This window comes from Cotesia glomerata, linkage group LG10, assembly GCF_020080835.1.
Source record: "Cotesia glomerata isolate CgM1 linkage group LG10, MPM_Cglom_v2.3, whole genome shotgun sequence".
Classification (NCBI taxonomy): domain Eukaryota; kingdom Metazoa; phylum Arthropoda; class Insecta; order Hymenoptera; family Braconidae; genus Cotesia; species Cotesia glomerata.
Window position 1 is genome coordinate 12,587,735 of NC_058167.1, and position 18,067 is coordinate 12,605,801.

Sequence of the window (18,067 nt, forward strand, 5' to 3'; positions counted from 1 at the left end):
ATGTTTCCACTTCCACATTCCCACTCTTGCTCTTTTCTTTTCTTATTATATTCTACTTGTGGTAGGTATGTTATGTGTGATCTTGAATTCTCTGAGAAAAGTACAAAGCACGTTTTATAAGTAAATATGAGACAAAAGATTCATGGCTTTTAAGTCTTGTAATAAATAATATAAATGTATAATATATGTCTAGTCACGTGGCTGATAACTTTTAAATTGTTAAATCAGCATTTAATTTTAAAACTATTTATTATTTACTGCTAACTATCTTATGAGTCAGACTGCTTGTATTGGCTTTGCGCATTAGATCTGCAGAAAATAAACTGATCAGATGGAGATTGGTAGAATGAAAGAAATATAGTTGGAGTTATGACAGTTTGCGCATGGTATTATTTATAACTTTATTCTCGGTTATTTACATTGTTGACATTTATTGTTTTTTTTTTAATTATTAGAATTTTATTATTAATAGTATGTTCCATGAATAATGCTAAAATAAAATGAAATGAAAAAAATAATAGTTTAAAAAAACTAAAAACACGCTTTTTATAGAAAACCAAACTAAAAAAAAAAAAATAAATTTAAATTAAGAATAGTGTTAAAAATTTCAATAAATATAAATTAATAATAGTGTAAATAAAAAAAATGTATTTTATTTTAAAAAAAGCGTGAGGTGCATGGTGTCAATAGTTATAAAAGTTAGGAAAATCCAAAAATGCACGCCTCATAACGCTCATCCATTTTTTAAGAAAAAAAAATTGTGTATTTGATTAAAAAAAAAAAAAAAAATTATAATTAAGTAATTTTTTACAGAGTATTTTTTTTTAAATATCAGCGGCTTTTTTTTGTCATATGCGCACGCAATCTAAAAAATCTAGCTTGCTCAAGTGGCGCCATAGTTTTCACGTGACAAATAAGAAAAATTCGTTTGTCTTTGTACGATTGTATCGTAATGAATTTTAATAAAATTCAATTAAACAAAATAAGTAAACTAGGCTACTGATATGAAATACGGACCCAGTTCATCGCATTCTAAAACTAATAAAAAGTCCGGTCTTGAAATATCAATTTGTTCAGGAGTAATCGTTGGTACATCAAAATGGGGTGACATCCGGACGTCTACGTAAAATTTTTCAAAACGTTTTTTTTTCAAAATAGCTATATGAAATGATTTTAGAAAGTAAAAGATGGTTTAATTTAAGTGTTTTCTCGGTGTACATCTACTTATATTATTGTATAAGTGTAATATGATTGTGATAGAGACATTTAAAGATCACAAAAGTGCTTGACCTTGACGACTCGAGTATAAGCACAACCTCACGCGCTTCGCGCTATGAGGCGTGCAATATTTTATTGACAGATATGAGTAGAGTGATTATCATTTTGATAATATCTTAAAAAGCACCTTACGCTTTTTAAAATAAAATACATTTTTATTTACACTATTATTAATTTATCTTTATTGGAATTTTTAACACTATTCTTAATTTAAATTTATTTTCTATTTTTTAGTTTGGTTTTCTATAAAAGCGTGTTTTAGTTTTTAAACTATTATTTATTTTTACTTTTAGTTTGGTTTATTTATAAAAGCGTGATTTTTAGTTTTTAAACTATTATTTGTTGATTATCAAAAATATTCAGGCGCGCAAATTACCCACGGAGAGTTACATACTGACATACTGACATACTGACATACAAGTGAAGCTAATAAAAAATAATTATTTATAAATATTATAAATACGGGGAATCAGAGTTCGATTTCGGAGAGCGAGCCTGAGAAACGGCTACCAGAACCAAGGAAGGCCGCAGGCGCGCAGATTACCCACGGAGAGTTACTGACATACTGACAAACTGACATACAAGTGAAGCTAATATAAAGCGTGTAAAAAACATCTTACAATAATAAACTTTTGATTTTTTGAGTTTGCTTCATTTATTAAATTAGAACTAAAAAATATTTTTTTAAAATTGCACTTATAGTTTTTCAAATTTTTAACAAAATAAATTTTTTTTTAATATTTTTTTCAATAAAAAAAATTTTTAAATGCTGGCTAATTTAATTATAAACATCTGATAGTTTTTTTCTTTTTAATATAAAAAATAAATTAATTATTGGACTAATTAAAGATCAATATTTTGACGGTACTAAAGTTTGCTGACAGCTGTCAATTTTTTTGATTTTTATAACAAATTAATTACAATACAAAAAATGCTTTAAAAAATTTCCACTAATAATTTTTCTTTATTCAAATTTTTTTTTATAATAATTTAATTGCTATAAAATTATAAAAAAATTTTTATATCTTCAATAAAAATAAATATAAAGATATTTCATGTTTTTTACAACTAATCGTCTTTTATAAGAAGAATTTTAAAAAATCCAGATGTGAATAATTTTTTTAGAATTTCATTTTTTTTTATAATATGTTTATGAGCAAATCCGGGAATTTCTTATTAAATTTCATAGATTTTTTTTTTTAATTATATTCTGATATATTTTAACATAAATTTTATTTTAATATAAAATATAATATGTTTATGAAATAGAAACTGAGCCAGAGCATTTTATATACTTACTTATTACACTAAATACAGACTTATTACTATTACTATTACTTGTAAGTATTATTATCATATATAATGTAACTTATTTATAATAATAAAGTTAGCCGACATTTTTTATTTTTTTTATTTTGCTTAATTTATTAAATGATAACTAAAAAATATTTTTAAAAAATTACACTTATAGTTTTTGAAGTTTTTAACAAATGAAAAAAAATTTTTTTTAGTTTTTTGTAATAATTCTTTAATAGAAAAAATTATAAAAATAAGAACCCGTTTATTGGCTTTGCTGTAAGGTTCAGTGTATTATTTAAAATAAAATAAAAATGACATTAAAGTTAGCAGTCGTTTGACAATTTTTTAATTTTTTTTATTAAATAAATTTACTCCGAAAAATTATTTCTAAAAAATTGGATTTTTTATTTTCTAAATGTCAATTTTTTTTCACATTTCCTTTGACATAATTTATTTGTTAAAAAAATTCTTGAAATTATAAATTATCTGCTAAATTAATTTTCATAAATAAAATATAAAAAATAAGTAAAATTTGAGTAAGTATCTTGAAGATATATTTTTGTATGATACTGTACTTGAGTTTTGATTAAACACGTTCATATTTCAGATATCTATAGTAAAATGAGTTAAAACATGATTGTTATGTTCATATGGGATTCCCATTTAAGTATTTTTCTGGTGACGTCATTATTTATCAACATATGTAGCTGATACAAGACACTTGTAACAGAATTTCAGCGTCGTAGAGTTTGTCAAAGGCTTGAATAAATTTAAAGCTGATAATTGTGTATATAATGCGTAAATATTTGGTGTAAATAGACATAGTTCATAAGAAATTGAAATAAAAAATGAATTTAAAGCGACAAATTGGTGTGTTTGTGTGCGCACTATTGGTAATTACAATTACACCGGTTTCTGGAGAAATAAACCCTGAAGCTTTGATAAAAGTCGTCGAATTTGGATGGAAGGCAATCAAAGCAATTCTTAAAATAGAATCCTTCATCAAAGACAATAAATTTCAAGACGATGTAATTGATGCATTAGGTGAGATTCGCGAAAGCACTGCACGGATTGAATATTTGATAACCGACGAAGCTGATCGCATCATCAGAGAGTTATCGTTGAAAATTGACATGCAAATCGTCCACAAGTTTGTTGAAACTGTTGATCAAATAAATGAACGGTTTGAAAACAAATTTTTGAAATATTTTAGCGGCAGTGAAACGTATGAACCCGAGACAATTGAAAGTTATATAAATGCAACAATTGATGAGTCTAAATTCAGGAAAATATTGTCTAAGATACGAGAGTTTGCTGTACCTAGGAATTTTAAACCCGGCTTATTTGAAATACTACATAATTATTTGGAATTAAAAGTGAGTATCAAGAACATGAAAATTATGATAACCGACATCTAAAAATTTTTAGAATTTTTTTTTTATTCAAATAATTATTATAAAAAAGTAAAAAAAAAAATTTCAATTGTAAAAAACGTGAAAAACTATAAGTGCAATTTTTTAATTCTTATTTAGTAAATAAAAAAATTAAAAAAGTCAGCTAACTTTAGGATTATAAAGAATTTTATTAATTATTTATTTATGATACAAAAATTAGCTAACACTTAAAAATTTTTGATTTTTTTTCAACAATTAAATTACAAGTAAAATAATACTTAAAAAAAAATTTCACGTATAATTTTTCAAATTTTCCATACGTGTAATTTTAATTTTTTTGTAATAATTTCTTCAAAAATTTTTTTAATTTACACTTGTAAATTTTTTAAATTTCTAGATGTGAAATTTTTTAATTAAAAATTTTTCACAATAATTTAGTTGTTATAAAAATCCAAAAAATTGACCGATAATTATAAATATCAGCAATTATTTATTTTAATTAAATAATTTTTTTGATTTTGCAGGCCAGTCATGTTCGTGATTGCGACGAAGGAGAATCAGCAAGTGATCAAATCTTCTCAGTGTTTAATCTTGCGATGACTGGAGTAATGAAAGGATACTCTATGGTGACCCATGCTTACAAATATCTTCAATTGCATTCCGCAAGTCCTAGTATGTATAACATAATTTTTATCAACCAAATTATGACCATGAAATTATGTATATTTTAATAATGTATGTAAATTATTTTAATCAGATACAACATACAAGTGTGAAATGCGAGACGCTTTAGAGGAATTTCAAACGACGGTTCATCAGGTCGCCAGAGCTGCGCGAATTATCACGGAAATTGAATCTAGATCAATTCGTCGATGTGATCCTGAAAAATTTGAAGAAGGTCAGTATTTTATTTTGCTGTACTTACTAATTTTATTGAGTTTTATTATTTTTTAGGTGAATATTTGTATAATAAAAATAAGGAGAATTGTAATTGTAATGTGTAAGGAAAAAGTGTATAATGTCGATTTTTACTTAAAAATAATTAATATTTAATATTTAATTTAATAAATAAATTTAAAGATATTTTGAATATCAAAGCTGTGTAAAACACATGAATGTGATACAAATAAAACTCATATCTATCTATCTATTTTTTAGGTGAAAATTATGAAAGTTACCAATTCTTGACAACTTTTGTTACCAATGATTATATATTAAGCAATAGAAAATACATTATAGACGGTCTTTATACAAATCAACGAACAGCTGCATTTTGCGATGGGGATATTTATGATAAAATATATGAAGCATGGTCTTTAGGAGCTTGTCTGGCGGTAAATTATTATATTGACCATCAGGTTATTAAATTATTTAATTACTTTATTGTAATTTTTACAGCCAGTGAATAGCAAACGACGCTATAACTACGTATCAGTATTGGGAGGAGATTTTTACTATTATAACAAAGGTCGTGAAACTGAAGACTGTGAAATCGATTATGGATTGAATCATTCTAAATGGCAGTGGCACTATTACTTCTACAGATACATTTGTGAAGAGCCTGATTATAGTCGAAAAGCTGCTTATTTTAATACTACAGCACAATACTCTGACTTCAATAATAATCGGTAATTTGATCAATTATTTTTTACATTCTATACATTTAAAATGAATTATTTATTTATTTATTGACTGATTATTGTTACAGAGTTATAACAGGGATTCGTTTGGTTACTAAATTGTCAATAACGTATTTTGAAATTCAACAGGGAGTTCTTGTGAATGGTACTATTGACAACACTACTGTCGAGTGGGATGATAGAGTCACTAGACACCTAGACTATTACGAAATCAATCACCTCTTCCCTTCTTATACTAATGGCGATTTAGTTAGACTCACTTATAACTTGAGATCTTTGAATTTAGATGATGTAGATTTACCAGCTGGAATGGTTGCCGTTGGTAAGTTTTTAAAATATCAAAAATAGTTATTATTATAAGCCAGCTACCCGATCCAAATTGTTGGAGAATGACTAATTTTTCATTATTAATTGTTCACCATAATATTTTATCGGTATGAAGTCTCAATACCATCAGAGAAAATTTAGGTGACGATAACAATTAAAATTTGTTTAGACAATTATTATTAGAGAAAGATGTAATTTTTTATTCAGTGTAACTTTTTTCAGTGACTGAAAAAATATAATAAATATAATAATATAATATATTTAATATATAATATAATAAATTTAAATATTTTTAAAATATAATAAATAAAGTTCTTATACTGAAAAAAAAACTTAAGGTAGTACCTCCACTAAAAGCATATTTCAAGAAACTTATGGAATTTTTTTTATCGAAAGATAAATATATAAATAATCCACCACCGAAATTTCAGATTAATTTATCGCACCGTTTTTGAGTAATTAATTTTCGAAATTGCATCTTTTACATGTAGAAGTATAGAGAGATGGTAAAGTCAGTATATGAAATTTTCCGTACCACTTGTGATGCAAATAAATTTCATACTAACTTTACCATCTCTCTATACTTCTACGTGTAAAAGATGCAATTTCAAAAATTAATTACTCAAAAACGGTGCAGCAAATTGATCTGAAATTTTGGTGGTGAATTATTTATATATTTATCTTTCGATAAAAAACAATTCCATAAGTTTCTTGAAATATTCTTTTCAAGGAGATACTACCTTAACTTGAATCCAGAGAAAAATTCTTGGATTAAGAAAATAATTTTGAAGAATTTCATTGTCTGGAATTAAGATGAAAAATTCTTGAATCAAGTCAAATTTGCTTAAACCAAAAAAAATTTTTTTAATTTAAGATTATTCGCTTAATTCAAATAAATTATTTTTTTCTGTGTAAGGTAAAGGACCCAGTTGTTGACACTGGCCTAGTTATTGACACTTGAAATTTTATTTTAATTAAAAAAAAAAACAAATTAATTCTAATAAATTAATTAATATAATTTTTTAATTATAAATTTTAAGATAATTGGTTTTTTGGGAAAATTTTATTTTTTTAATTAGAATAAAATTGCAAGTGTCAAACAAATTTATAAATTTCATAAATTTATATCAATAATGTTTGTTATGATTACAGGTGTTCAATTTAAACTTGTGAAGAATCGATTGACATTTCAAGTAGCGGGCATGCGAGTAGTTGACGAATCAGGACAATTTGTTTCTTCATCAACAGTAGAATGGTTCAGCAAAAATAATTCTAATAGGTGAATTTTATTATTTAATTTTTTTTTCTTTTATTCTTTAAAGATTAATATTGTAATTTTTTATGTTATGTAGAACTGAATTAAAAATAGGTGATCTTGATATTCCAACATTCAGTAACAAACCGAATTTAGAATTAAGCAAACAAGGAAAAGAATTCGTCAAGTTCCAAATGTCCAGTTGGAATATAGACGGTAGTCAGACGTTGTATCCTTTTATAGATTTACAAAATGTCATTACTCATCCACCAGCACCAATTGGAGGTATTGGGTTATTTTACAAAGGCCAACAAGGATTTGGAGGATTCATTGCTCCAAAACTCATAAGTCTTAATACTACTATTTTAATGAGTGATGAGTATTTGAATAATATTTTTAATGACACCGCCACAATTGATTTCTTCGAGCGCTTGGGAGATTGTTTAAATCAAAATTTTATAGAATATAATGTCATATTTACATAAAATAATATAATCTAGTTTGTATTCAGTATTTTTATATTTTATGTGATTTTTAATAAATATGTTTGTAAAAAATTTTTTGATAATTTTATTCATAAGAAATAATTTATAATAATAATAATAATAATTTATATACATTACTTTTCTTATTCTTACTGTCTTATTATTATTATTGTTTAACTACTTTTATTATTCCCTAGCGGTTTTGTAAATGCCGAAAAATGTCGCAATTATACAGTATTAATGCGGTATTTTTTTCAGCATTTTTCGGTTGTTTTGGTCAGTTTTTATCGAAAAATTACGGAACATTTACCGTAAAAATGCGACACATTTACGCTAAAAATTTAGAATATTTACGCTGAAAATGCGGCATATTTACGGTGATAAGGCGGTAAAATGATTGTATTAAAACCATATTTAAAAACGGTGTCAAATTAAATAACGCTCGGACTGGGATTCGAACCCAGAACCTCCTGGGGATATGTCGGCTACTCTACCATTTGAGCTACCCGGATTATACCATACTATTTTTTGCTTATTCTATATACATTAAGTCACACCGTCCATCTTACGATAAGCATATTTAAAATTAAATAATATAATTATATATGTGAAACAATATAACTTTTCGATTTTTAGAAAATTTGCAATTTTCTAAGTGAGAAATTAAAAATTGAAATTAAAATTAGAATATATTTACTTAACATATGTATTATTTTATATTAATTACTGCTAAATACCTAACTAAAAATAATATTCTACATATTTTGTATTCAAAAATAGTATTTGTTTTACAAAGTAGCGATGGAGAATAAAAGCAAAATTTGAAATTTTTCATTTTATTCATTTCTAACATAGAAATGAACTAAAAAATAAAACTAAATCTTTAATAATTGTCCATTATGTCAGAAAATATTCGGCAAAAATTACTGTATTATTACGGCAATTATTTGGAATTTTTGGGTAAAATTTGGGCATTTATGCGGTAATTGTATAGTATATTTTTGGTAACTGTACATCATAAGTGCAGTATATATACTGGATAACTTCACAGGATAAAAACTGGCCAAAACAACTATAGTTTAACCGCATTATTACTGAATTATAACGGTAAATGTACGGCATGAGCATAAATGCCGAAAAATTACGGCATTCTCAAAACCGCGAGGGTTACTATGTATTCATTTATATATAAGGCCCTTAAGGAGCTAAGACTTCAAGGTCTAAAATTTTGATAAATAAATAAATAAATAAATGAAATATAAATTATATATCTTCTTTATCTTATAAGTCGTACACATATTAAATTTCTTCATAAAAAATATCTGGATTTATAGTAATTATCTGTTATAGTTATTAATATTTTTTCTATATAAATTTGTATTTCTTTCGTTTTTCTTTGCGTCCATTAAATGTGTGTATGAGTCACAATCCATTTGTCTAATCTTTAAAGCTATCAAATGAAATCTATAAAGTAATGGCTGATAGCTTCTTTAAAATGTATATTAAGTTTTAAGAAGTACAGTCATAGAAAATAATTATATTTAACTAAAATAATTATAATATTTTGTAACCGATAATTATACTTCTGATTTTAAGAAAGAAGAATATAAATTTGGAAAAAAAATTAAATCTCTTAAGAATTTTTCATACTATCAATTATATTTACAATAAAAATATAACAGTAAATTTAAAACGTAGTTAGTTTTAATTTTGAATACGACTGTACTAAAAGTGAACAAAGGAAATGATTTTTGTATAAAAACAAGCAAGTTCTGATTAGATTGTCTAGTTAGCCCTTGGAAATTTCAGAGTTTATTTTTTCTTGTAGACACAAATAAAGGATCTAAAATACAGAAAAAGGTGATTAAATTTATTCAAAAAATGAATTTAAAAATTAAATCGTTATGCGTGTTACTGATTTTATCAATTACGCCTTCTTCTTCGCAAATAAATCCAAAGGCTCTTATAGAAGTGGCTAAATATGGCTGGAAGGCAATTCAAGCGCTTATAGCGATTGATTCTTCAGTAAAAAATCAGAAATTTGAACAAGATGTGATCAACGCGTTAGATGAAATTCGTCAAAGCACTGCGAGGATTGAGTCTTTGATAACAGACGAAGCAAATCGTATAATTGAAGAACTCAAGGTAAAAATTGATATGCAGATCGTGGGTAAATTCGTTCGTGCTGTGTTTGAAATAAATGAACGATTTGAGAAGAAATTCTTGAGGTACTTCACCGACAACGATACGTATCAACCTGAAACTATCGAAAATTATATTAATGAAACGATCTATTCGTCAGATTTTAAAAGAGCTTTAGCTCGGATACAAGAGTATACTGTACCTAATCACTATATTCCACATGTAGATGAAAAACTAGTTTTTGAAATACTACATGATTATATAAAAATAAAAGTAAGTATTATGAAAAATACAAAACTTAATTTTAATAATTTATATAAATGCTTATGATATTAAAGTTAGCAGTCACTTAATCATTTTTTAATTATATTTAACAAATAAATTTGTTTTGAAAAATTATACTTTTAATTTTTTTTTAATTTCTACGTCAGTTTTTTTTTCTCATTTTTTTTTTTAATACTGGAATTGAAAGACATGAAAATTAATTTAGCAGATATTTAATAATATTAAAATTTTTTGTAACAAATAAATTGTAGCAAAAAAAATTGACAAGTATAGAAATTAAAAAAAAATAAAAGTGCAATTTTTAAAAAACAATTTTTTGGAACGAATTTGTTTGTTAAAAAAATACTAAAAAATGATCAAATTTTTTAACTAATAAACTATAGCAAGAAAAATTTATTTAAAAAATTCCATCTTTAGAAGCTCTAAAAAATTATAAGTGCAATTTTTTATAAATATTTTTATAAATCTAGTTTTATTATTAAAAATAAATAAAAAATTGCAAAGTTTTTGCCAATTTCGATGTCATTATTTTTGCCATAATTTATTTGTTACAAAAATTCTAAAAATCATCAAATATCTGTCAAATTAATTTTCATAAATATTTAATAATTTAATGAAGAAATAATATAAATTTTTTATCAAAGAAAAACCATCTTTGTGACTGTAACGATGGACAATCTTCTTATGACTTGATATTTGGAGTTTTTAATCTTGCAATGACAGCTCTATCTAAAGGATACGCCATGGTAGCGCATGCTTACCGATACCGTCAATGCAACTCAACGAATCCAGGTATGTATATAATTAATTTTTTATCATTAAATGATTGTCAATATGAAGTTATATATCGATCTTCGCTATTAATAATCTTTAACAAATGCGTGGAAACCAGAAATACGTGACACTTTGGATGATTATAAAGAAACAGCGCTTAAAATCGCTGAAGTTGCACGATCGGCTGGGGAGATGGAATCTAAAGCAATCCGTCGTTGTGATCCTGAAAAATTTAAAGAAGGTGAGAATTGAATTTTTTTGACACTAATAATAATTTTTTTTTAATTTTTACTTGTTAAATTTTTTTCATAACAATTTAATTGTTTTAAAATTGTGATACTAAAATAAGATGACATTAAAGTTAGCAGTCACTTGACAATTTTTTAATTTTATTTAACAAAAAAATTATTTTCGAAAAATTGCATTTATAGTTTTTTAAAATTTCTACATGTCAATTTTTTTTCTAATTTATTTTTAGCCATAATTTATTTATTGTAAAATTCTTGAAATTATTGAATATATGCTACATTAATTTTCATTAAAATTAGAAGACATTTGACTATTTTTGATTTTTGTATGATATTAAAATTAGCTGTCACTTTACAATTTTTTAATTCTATCTAACAAAAAATTATTTTTAAAAAATTGCATTTTTAATTTTTTTAAATTTCTACATATCAATTTTTTTTTCTAATTTTTTTTTTGCCATAATTTATTTTTTATTAAACTCTTAAAATTATTAAATATATGCTAAATTAATTTTCTTTTTTTTTTTTATTGATCGATAGGTGAGAACTACGAAAGCTATCAATTTTTGACAACTTTGGTATCCAATAATTATATGATAAACCACAGAGATTACATTATGAGCTACGTAAATTATTATTTTGAGCGCTCAGCGTCCTTTTGTGATGGATTTCTTTATGATAAAATGTATGATGAATACTTTTTAGAAGCTTATTTGGCGGTAATTATTGGCTTTTTATTCAGTTGACTGCTAGATTATTAAAAATTTCAATTATTTAATTGTAATCTTAATTATTACAGCCAGTAAATAGCAAACGACGCTACTGTTATGCAAGAGTACAAGGCGAGGATCTGAAGTGGTATTATAAAGGTCGGATAACTGAAGGTTGTGACTACGATTATGGATTGTACTACCCTATACAGTGGGGTCATTTAGACTTTAGTAAATACCTTTGTTCGCAGCCTTCACTTTCGAACAAAAGCGCTTATATTAATTTGACATCAGCATACTGGGATACTCCTTTTACAAACCAGTGATTGACAATTATTCTTCTTCAATTATTAATAATAACAGTAATCTGTTATATTATTTTTACTTCTTAATTGTTTTAATTTTGTTTATTGTAGAGTTATCACTGGAATCCGCTTAGTCACAAAATTATCAATTACTTACTTTGAAATACAACAAGGAGTTTTAGTAAATGGAACTATTGACAACACGACCGTCAAATGGGATGATAGAGTTACAAAGAAGCTTGAAGATATGGAAAAAAATAATCAAATACCTGATTATGCCTCTAGAGATTTAACTGAACTCAGTTATCATAATAGAATATTAAATTTGGATGACATAATCTTGCCTGCTGGCTGGGCTGTTGTTGGTAAAAACTTTTTATTTAATTTTTTTAATTATCTATATTATTAATATTTTTATATCAATCTCACCAATAGTCAATTTATGATGATAAGTAAATATTTAGGCTGCATTCGAAAATGCTCTATCTCTAGATACATAATTAAGAAATGACTTTGTATCTTGTGAACTATTGACATTTTTAAAGATATAAGCTCATCTCGATGTTACACTCATCAAGACCTTTCATTTAAGTACCCACATCAATTTTTCATATATTTTATATATTTATGTATATTATATATATGTATATATCAAAAATGCATGTGGGTACTCAAATGAAAGCTCTTGATGAGTGTAATATCGGGATGAGCTTATATCTTTAAAAATGTCAATAGTGAAAAAAGTACAGTGCAATTTAACGTAATTATGAAATGACCTTGTATCTTGTGAACTATTGACATTTTTAAAGATATAAGCTCATCTCGATGTTACACTCATCAAGACCTTTCATTTAAGTACCCACATCAATTTTTCATATATTTATATATATATGTATGTATATATGAAAAATATATAAAAATTCATGTGGATACTCAAATGAAAGCTCTTGATGAGTGTAATATCGGAATGAGCTCATATCCTCAAAAACGTCAATAGTTAAGAAAGTACAGTACAATTTAACATAATCAAGAAATCACTTTGTATCTTGTGAACTATTGATATTTTTAAAGATATAAGCTCACCCCGACATTACACTCATCAAGACCTTTCATTTAAGTACCCACATCAATTTTTCATATATTTATATATATTATATATATGTATATATGAAAAATATATAAAAATGCATGTGGATACTCAAATGAAAGCTCTTGATGAGTGTAACATTGGGATGAGCTTATATCTTTAAAAACGTCAATAGTTAAAAAAGTACAGTGCAATTTAATAAAATTCATTATTTTATAAAGTAGAATTTTATTTATTTGTAGTTCACAAGCTATGGCAGTCACATAGTTACTGCAAGGTTGCTCGTATTTTTTAATCTTGTATTTTTAAACATTGTCCATAATTAGTTATATGAAAATTAAATTAGCCCACATCTAGAAATTTTTATAATTTTTTTAATGAAAAAATTATTACAAAAAAATTAAAAGAAAAAATTTTACATGTTAATTTTAAAAATTATACGTGGAATTTTTTTAAGTATTTTTTTTACTTGTAATTAAATTGATGCAAAAAATAAAAAATTTTTGAACGTCGGTTAATTTTACTATCATTCTAATTATAGGTGTTACATTCCAACAATCACACGGAAATCCTATAGTTCTACAGGTAGCAGGAGTAAAAATCATTGATGAATCAGGAAATCCTATTATTTCAACTGATGTACACTGGTTTTCAGGAACGAATAATTTAAACAGGTAATAATCCGTAAAATTTGACTGCAAACATGTCTGATGTAAAATTGATTTTTAGAAATTTGAAATTATTTTATTACACTGAGAAAAAAAAATTTTGTCCAGAAAAAATATTTCTTGGCTCAAGAATCGTTTAAAATAAATTTTGGTTTTTTGACAAAAGAATATCAATATCTATCATGATAATAAAATATTGTTATTAATTTTGATAGATTAACATACGAATAGGTTCACTTGAATTAAAGAAAAATAAATCGATTAATTCAATCAATTCTTGATACAATAAAAAATATTCTTGAAAATTATCAAGAATATATATTCTTGTGACAAGAAAATTTTCTCAAGAGTAGTACTTTATTTTCTTAGTGTACAAAATAAAAAACTGTAAAAGAGTAATTTTTAACATTAAAGTATTTACCCTACATCAAAGATAATTTTTTTTTTATAATGTACAATACTATAAATCATTTTTAAGCAAACTTTAATTTTTTTTTTAGAAATGAAATAACAAAAAGTGATCTCGACATTCCAACATTAGGCAAGACAAAGAATGGTGAACTAAGTGAACCAGGAAAGCATTTTGCCAAATTTCAAATGACTGGTTGGGTGGTAGACGCCGGTCAGACTTTAATTCCTTTTATAGACATGCAAAAAGTGGTTACTAATCCTCCAGCACCTATTGGTGGTGTCGGGCTTTATTATAAAGGTCAAAATGGATACGGAGGATTCATTGCGCCAAAACTTCTAAGCATGAATAATACTATTTATATGAGCGAAAATTATTTGAAGAAAACATTTAATGATACAAGTAATTATTTAAATAAATATGATAGATATTATGATTATTGCGTAATTTAAGCATAATAAAATCTAATTTGAAGATTTAATAAAATGAAATACTTATGATTATTCTTCAAGTTAAAAATATTTTTATGTGAATGTAAATTAAAATACATTTGTCATATTTTTGTCCTCGTTTAATAAAAATATATACTTATGGTCAGCGAGTAGGTCTCTAAATCAATACTTGTCAAAATAATTATTATGCATATGAACCAGAAAGAAAAAACTAGGATACATGCGTGCTTCATCAAAGTACACATGAAGCTTACGACGATCGATCGGCCTAAAGGACACGTAAGCTTCTTCGCAACAGTACCAAGCTTTTTCGAGTTTTTTATAATATTTCAGAAATTATTTATTTAAGCAGTAGCTCAAAATTCAGTTGCCAAAATAATGATCTCTAGAAATTTGAAATTAGTATTTTTTCTAAAACTTTAACAGTTTTTTTATTACAAAATAAAAACTGTAAAGAGTAATTTTTAACACTAAAGTATTTACACTCCATCAGAGATCATTTTTAGCCCTCAGACTGCAGGGCTGCCCAATTTCAAAACACAGTAACTAATATTTAAAAATTTTTCTTATTAAAAAAAAGTTTGCCTGCCAAATTAATGAAAAATTTAATTTATGAATATAAAATACTTGAATATAAATATTTTAAAGAAAAAATACTTGAAATTAAGGTCTAAAAGTTATAAGAAATGCAGCAATATTAAAAAAAAATAGGTATAAAAATTTTGCAATTACTGTGTTTTAAAATTGGGCAGCCGTACACTAGGGGTCATTTTGACCCCAGAATTTTTCTTATCCTAAAATATTTCTCGAAAATAGATTCATTTTTAATTAATTTTTTTAACATTAAAAACTATTTAATTCAAAATAATAATGATTGTATTCAAAAGAACATTGTTTTAGCTACCAAAAATGTAATAAACTGAATTTCGATAAAACGCATAGTTTCTGAGATATAATTCTTTCTTCGAAAGTAAAGTAGGGTCAATTTGACCCTATGTGTACTCCAAAGTTCTGTTCGGAGGTGTGTACTCCGAGGGTTAATTGCCAGTTCAACTTATTATAAACTCAAATTTAATAATAATTGAATTTTAAACAAATTTTTCTATTTATTTTTATACTTCAATTCTTATAGAGAAGAAATATGGGACAAAATATATAATACGTCTAAAAATTAATCAATACTTTTTACAATTATCATATGAACAAACTAGAACAATCTAAAAATAGAGAACTAAGATACATTTTCTACACTATCCGTTTTAAATGATGTTAGTAAAACTTAGAATGATCAATCGATACAAAGGACACGTCGGATTATTACAGCTATGTGAAGCTTTCCGGTTGGCTCATAGAGATATAGATGACAACAGAACCAATTATAAAATATTACTAGCTCGCATATGTTACGTGCGAAATTGTGAATGGATAGATGCTAATTTTTAACCAATTTTTCAACCCTTTCTCTTCCTTCGAACAGTGTCGTATAAATAAAAACTGTTTTCAAAGAGTAATTTTTTAAATTTAAAATACAGCATTTTTTACTGGACCTAATATATACGACACTGACTTTCTTCACCGGGGAAGTATATAAAAGTGTTTGATTCCCCGGATGAGCCACAATCGTTCAACCAAAGCGAGTAGAAATGTTCTTTAAAAACTCAGCCGCTCATTTTTTCGCTATTATATTCAATGTATTTGTAACAAATATGAATATATTAATTCAAATTATTTAGTAGCCACTATAAATTATTTTAAAACTTCTAAGTTACTTTTATTTAATTCCTAAAATATTATTTCCTTAAAAATAATTTATTTTGTCGTTTCAAAATTGTTCATAAATAATGTCTTCTCATTTTAATAAACCAATAGCTTCTTCCGTCGACAAGGTAAGAAAATTTATCATTATTCATTAATTATACTGTAAGTTTCATTTGTCAATTAATTTACTTATTACATTTTTATCAATGGGTATAACTACTCAAGATTGATTTCAATGTTGAATAACTCAAACTCACCTTACATCGTTGATCAACATTCTCTGAATAAGCACTTGTGTTTTGGTGGTTGGATGCTGTGAACTTCCTTGTGAATACGCTTCGCAGTCTTCAAATAACTCTAGTAACGTTTCAAGTGAAGTCAATTCACAACTTTAATCTCATCATCAATCAGCCGTGATACTTGTGTAGAAGTAAATTCCATGATTGATCAAAACTTAAGTCTGTTTCATTCAAAGGTAAAATTTATATTAATTATTGTTAATAATAATTAACTTAATCCTTAAATATTTTAATATTATTTCAAATTCGGAATTTTATTTAAAATTAATTTTTGAAAAGACAAAAATCAATCTAAAAAAAAGAACAATATTCTAATTTTTCAAAATTTTTGACTAATAGAATAGAATTTTATTTTTATCATAATTCTGAGAAAAAAAAAGTAATATTCTTGAGAAAATTTTCTTGTCTCAAGAATCGATCGAATTATTTTTTCTTTAATTCAAGTGAACCTATTCGTTTGTTAATCTATCAAAATTACTGCCAATATTTTATTATCATGATAGATACTTTTGTCAAAAAACCAAAATTTATTTTAAGCGATTCTTAAGCCAAGAAATTTTTTTCTAGATAAAATTTTTTTTTTCTCAGTAAATATTGAGTGTTTTACAAAACTGTTACCATTTTACATTTATAATAATTATTTTTTAACCGCTTTCTTTGGTGCACTCTTTTTTTAATAAGTAAGGTAAAAGCCCCAATAGATGATCACGTACCAGTATATGATCACTCCATGTATTTGTATATCTATATTCACAAATATAGGTATACAAATACATGGAGTGATCATATACTGGTACATGACTATATTGAGCTTTTACCTTACATTCCACTCTCTATAATACACTTTATTTTATTGCATCCTCTTAATTTAGTTAAATTTAATTTGAACTATAATTTTGGATTAATAATTTATTTACTCATTTATTTCTTTTCACAGATAAAAAGGTACCATATTCTTCCCGAAAAACTCAGCAAGTAATCGCAGAATATTTTCGACATCTATAGCAAGCTGTATTTAAAATTCCTTCTACAAGACTTTGATCATGATAACTATCTAAAAAAAAAAAAATTCACCATCTCACAATAGTTTGTATCTTAGTTAATTACCTAAAATCGACAATTAGTAATTTAAAATTTTTAATTTACAAAAACTTCCAATTATTTTAATTTTTACAATATCTTACTTTTATTTCATATTTAATATTATTACGCTGAAAATATCATGAATATTTTTCAATAAATTAACAATAAT

At 25.3% G+C, this 18,067-nt stretch overlaps 2 protein-coding genes across 2 annotated transcripts; both read left to right on the forward strand.

Annotated features, from left to right (window-relative positions):
• The first annotated feature begins 67 nt into the window (after window positions 1-67).
• Window positions 68-7,698, forward strand: LOC123273301. Its single transcript, XM_044740692.1, has 9 exons — window positions 68-158; window positions 3,185-3,953; window positions 4,496-4,643; window positions 4,729-4,869; window positions 5,130-5,305; window positions 5,370-5,599; window positions 5,680-5,933; window positions 7,091-7,217; window positions 7,291-7,698. Exons 2-9 carry the CDS (start codon window positions 3,426-3,428, stop codon window positions 7,676-7,678), a joined length of 1,992 nt encoding a protein of 663 aa, XP_044596627.1. The 5' UTR covers window positions 68-158; window positions 3,185-3,425; the 3' UTR covers window positions 7,679-7,698.
• A 1,784-nt stretch (window positions 7,699-9,482) lies between these two features.
• Window positions 9,483-14,758, forward strand: LOC123273427. Its single transcript, XM_044740826.1, has 8 exons — window positions 9,483-10,093; window positions 10,750-10,897; window positions 10,998-11,120; window positions 11,668-11,846; window positions 11,927-12,159; window positions 12,254-12,507; window positions 13,771-13,903; window positions 14,398-14,758. Exons 1-8 carry the CDS (start codon window positions 9,560-9,562, stop codon window positions 14,756-14,758), a joined length of 1,965 nt encoding a protein of 654 aa, XP_044596761.1. The 5' UTR covers window positions 9,483-9,559.
• The last annotated feature ends 3,309 nt before the right edge of the window (window positions 14,759-18,067 follow it).

What these genes read in the sequence shown, in the direction of transcription:
- LOC123273301 (XM_044740692.1), top strand. Translation starts at nt 3,426, where the DNA reads ATGAATTTAAAGCGACAAATTGGTGTGTTTGTGTGCGCACTATTGGTA. An exon ending in TCTGACTTCAATAATAATCG is followed by an intron (nt 5,600 to 5,679) that starts GTAATTTGATCA and finishes TTATTGTTACAG; the next exon opens with AGTTATAACAGGGATTCGTT. An exon ending in AGCAAAAATAATTCTAATAG is followed by an intron (nt 7,218 to 7,290) that starts GTGAATTTTATT and finishes TATGTTATGTAG; the next exon opens with AACTGAATTAAAAATAGGTG.
- LOC123273427 (XM_044740826.1), top strand. Translation starts at nt 9,560, where the DNA reads ATGAATTTAAAAATTAAATCGTTATGCGTGTTACTGATTTTATCAATT. An exon ending in ATGATTATATAAAAATAAAA is followed by an intron (nt 10,094 to 10,749) that starts GTAAGTATTATG and finishes TTTTTATCAAAG; the next exon opens with AAAAACCATCTTTGTGACTG. An exon ending in TCCTGAAAAATTTAAAGAAG is followed by an intron (nt 11,121 to 11,667) that starts GTGAGAATTGAA and finishes ATTGATCGATAG; the next exon opens with GTGAGAACTACGAAAGCTAT.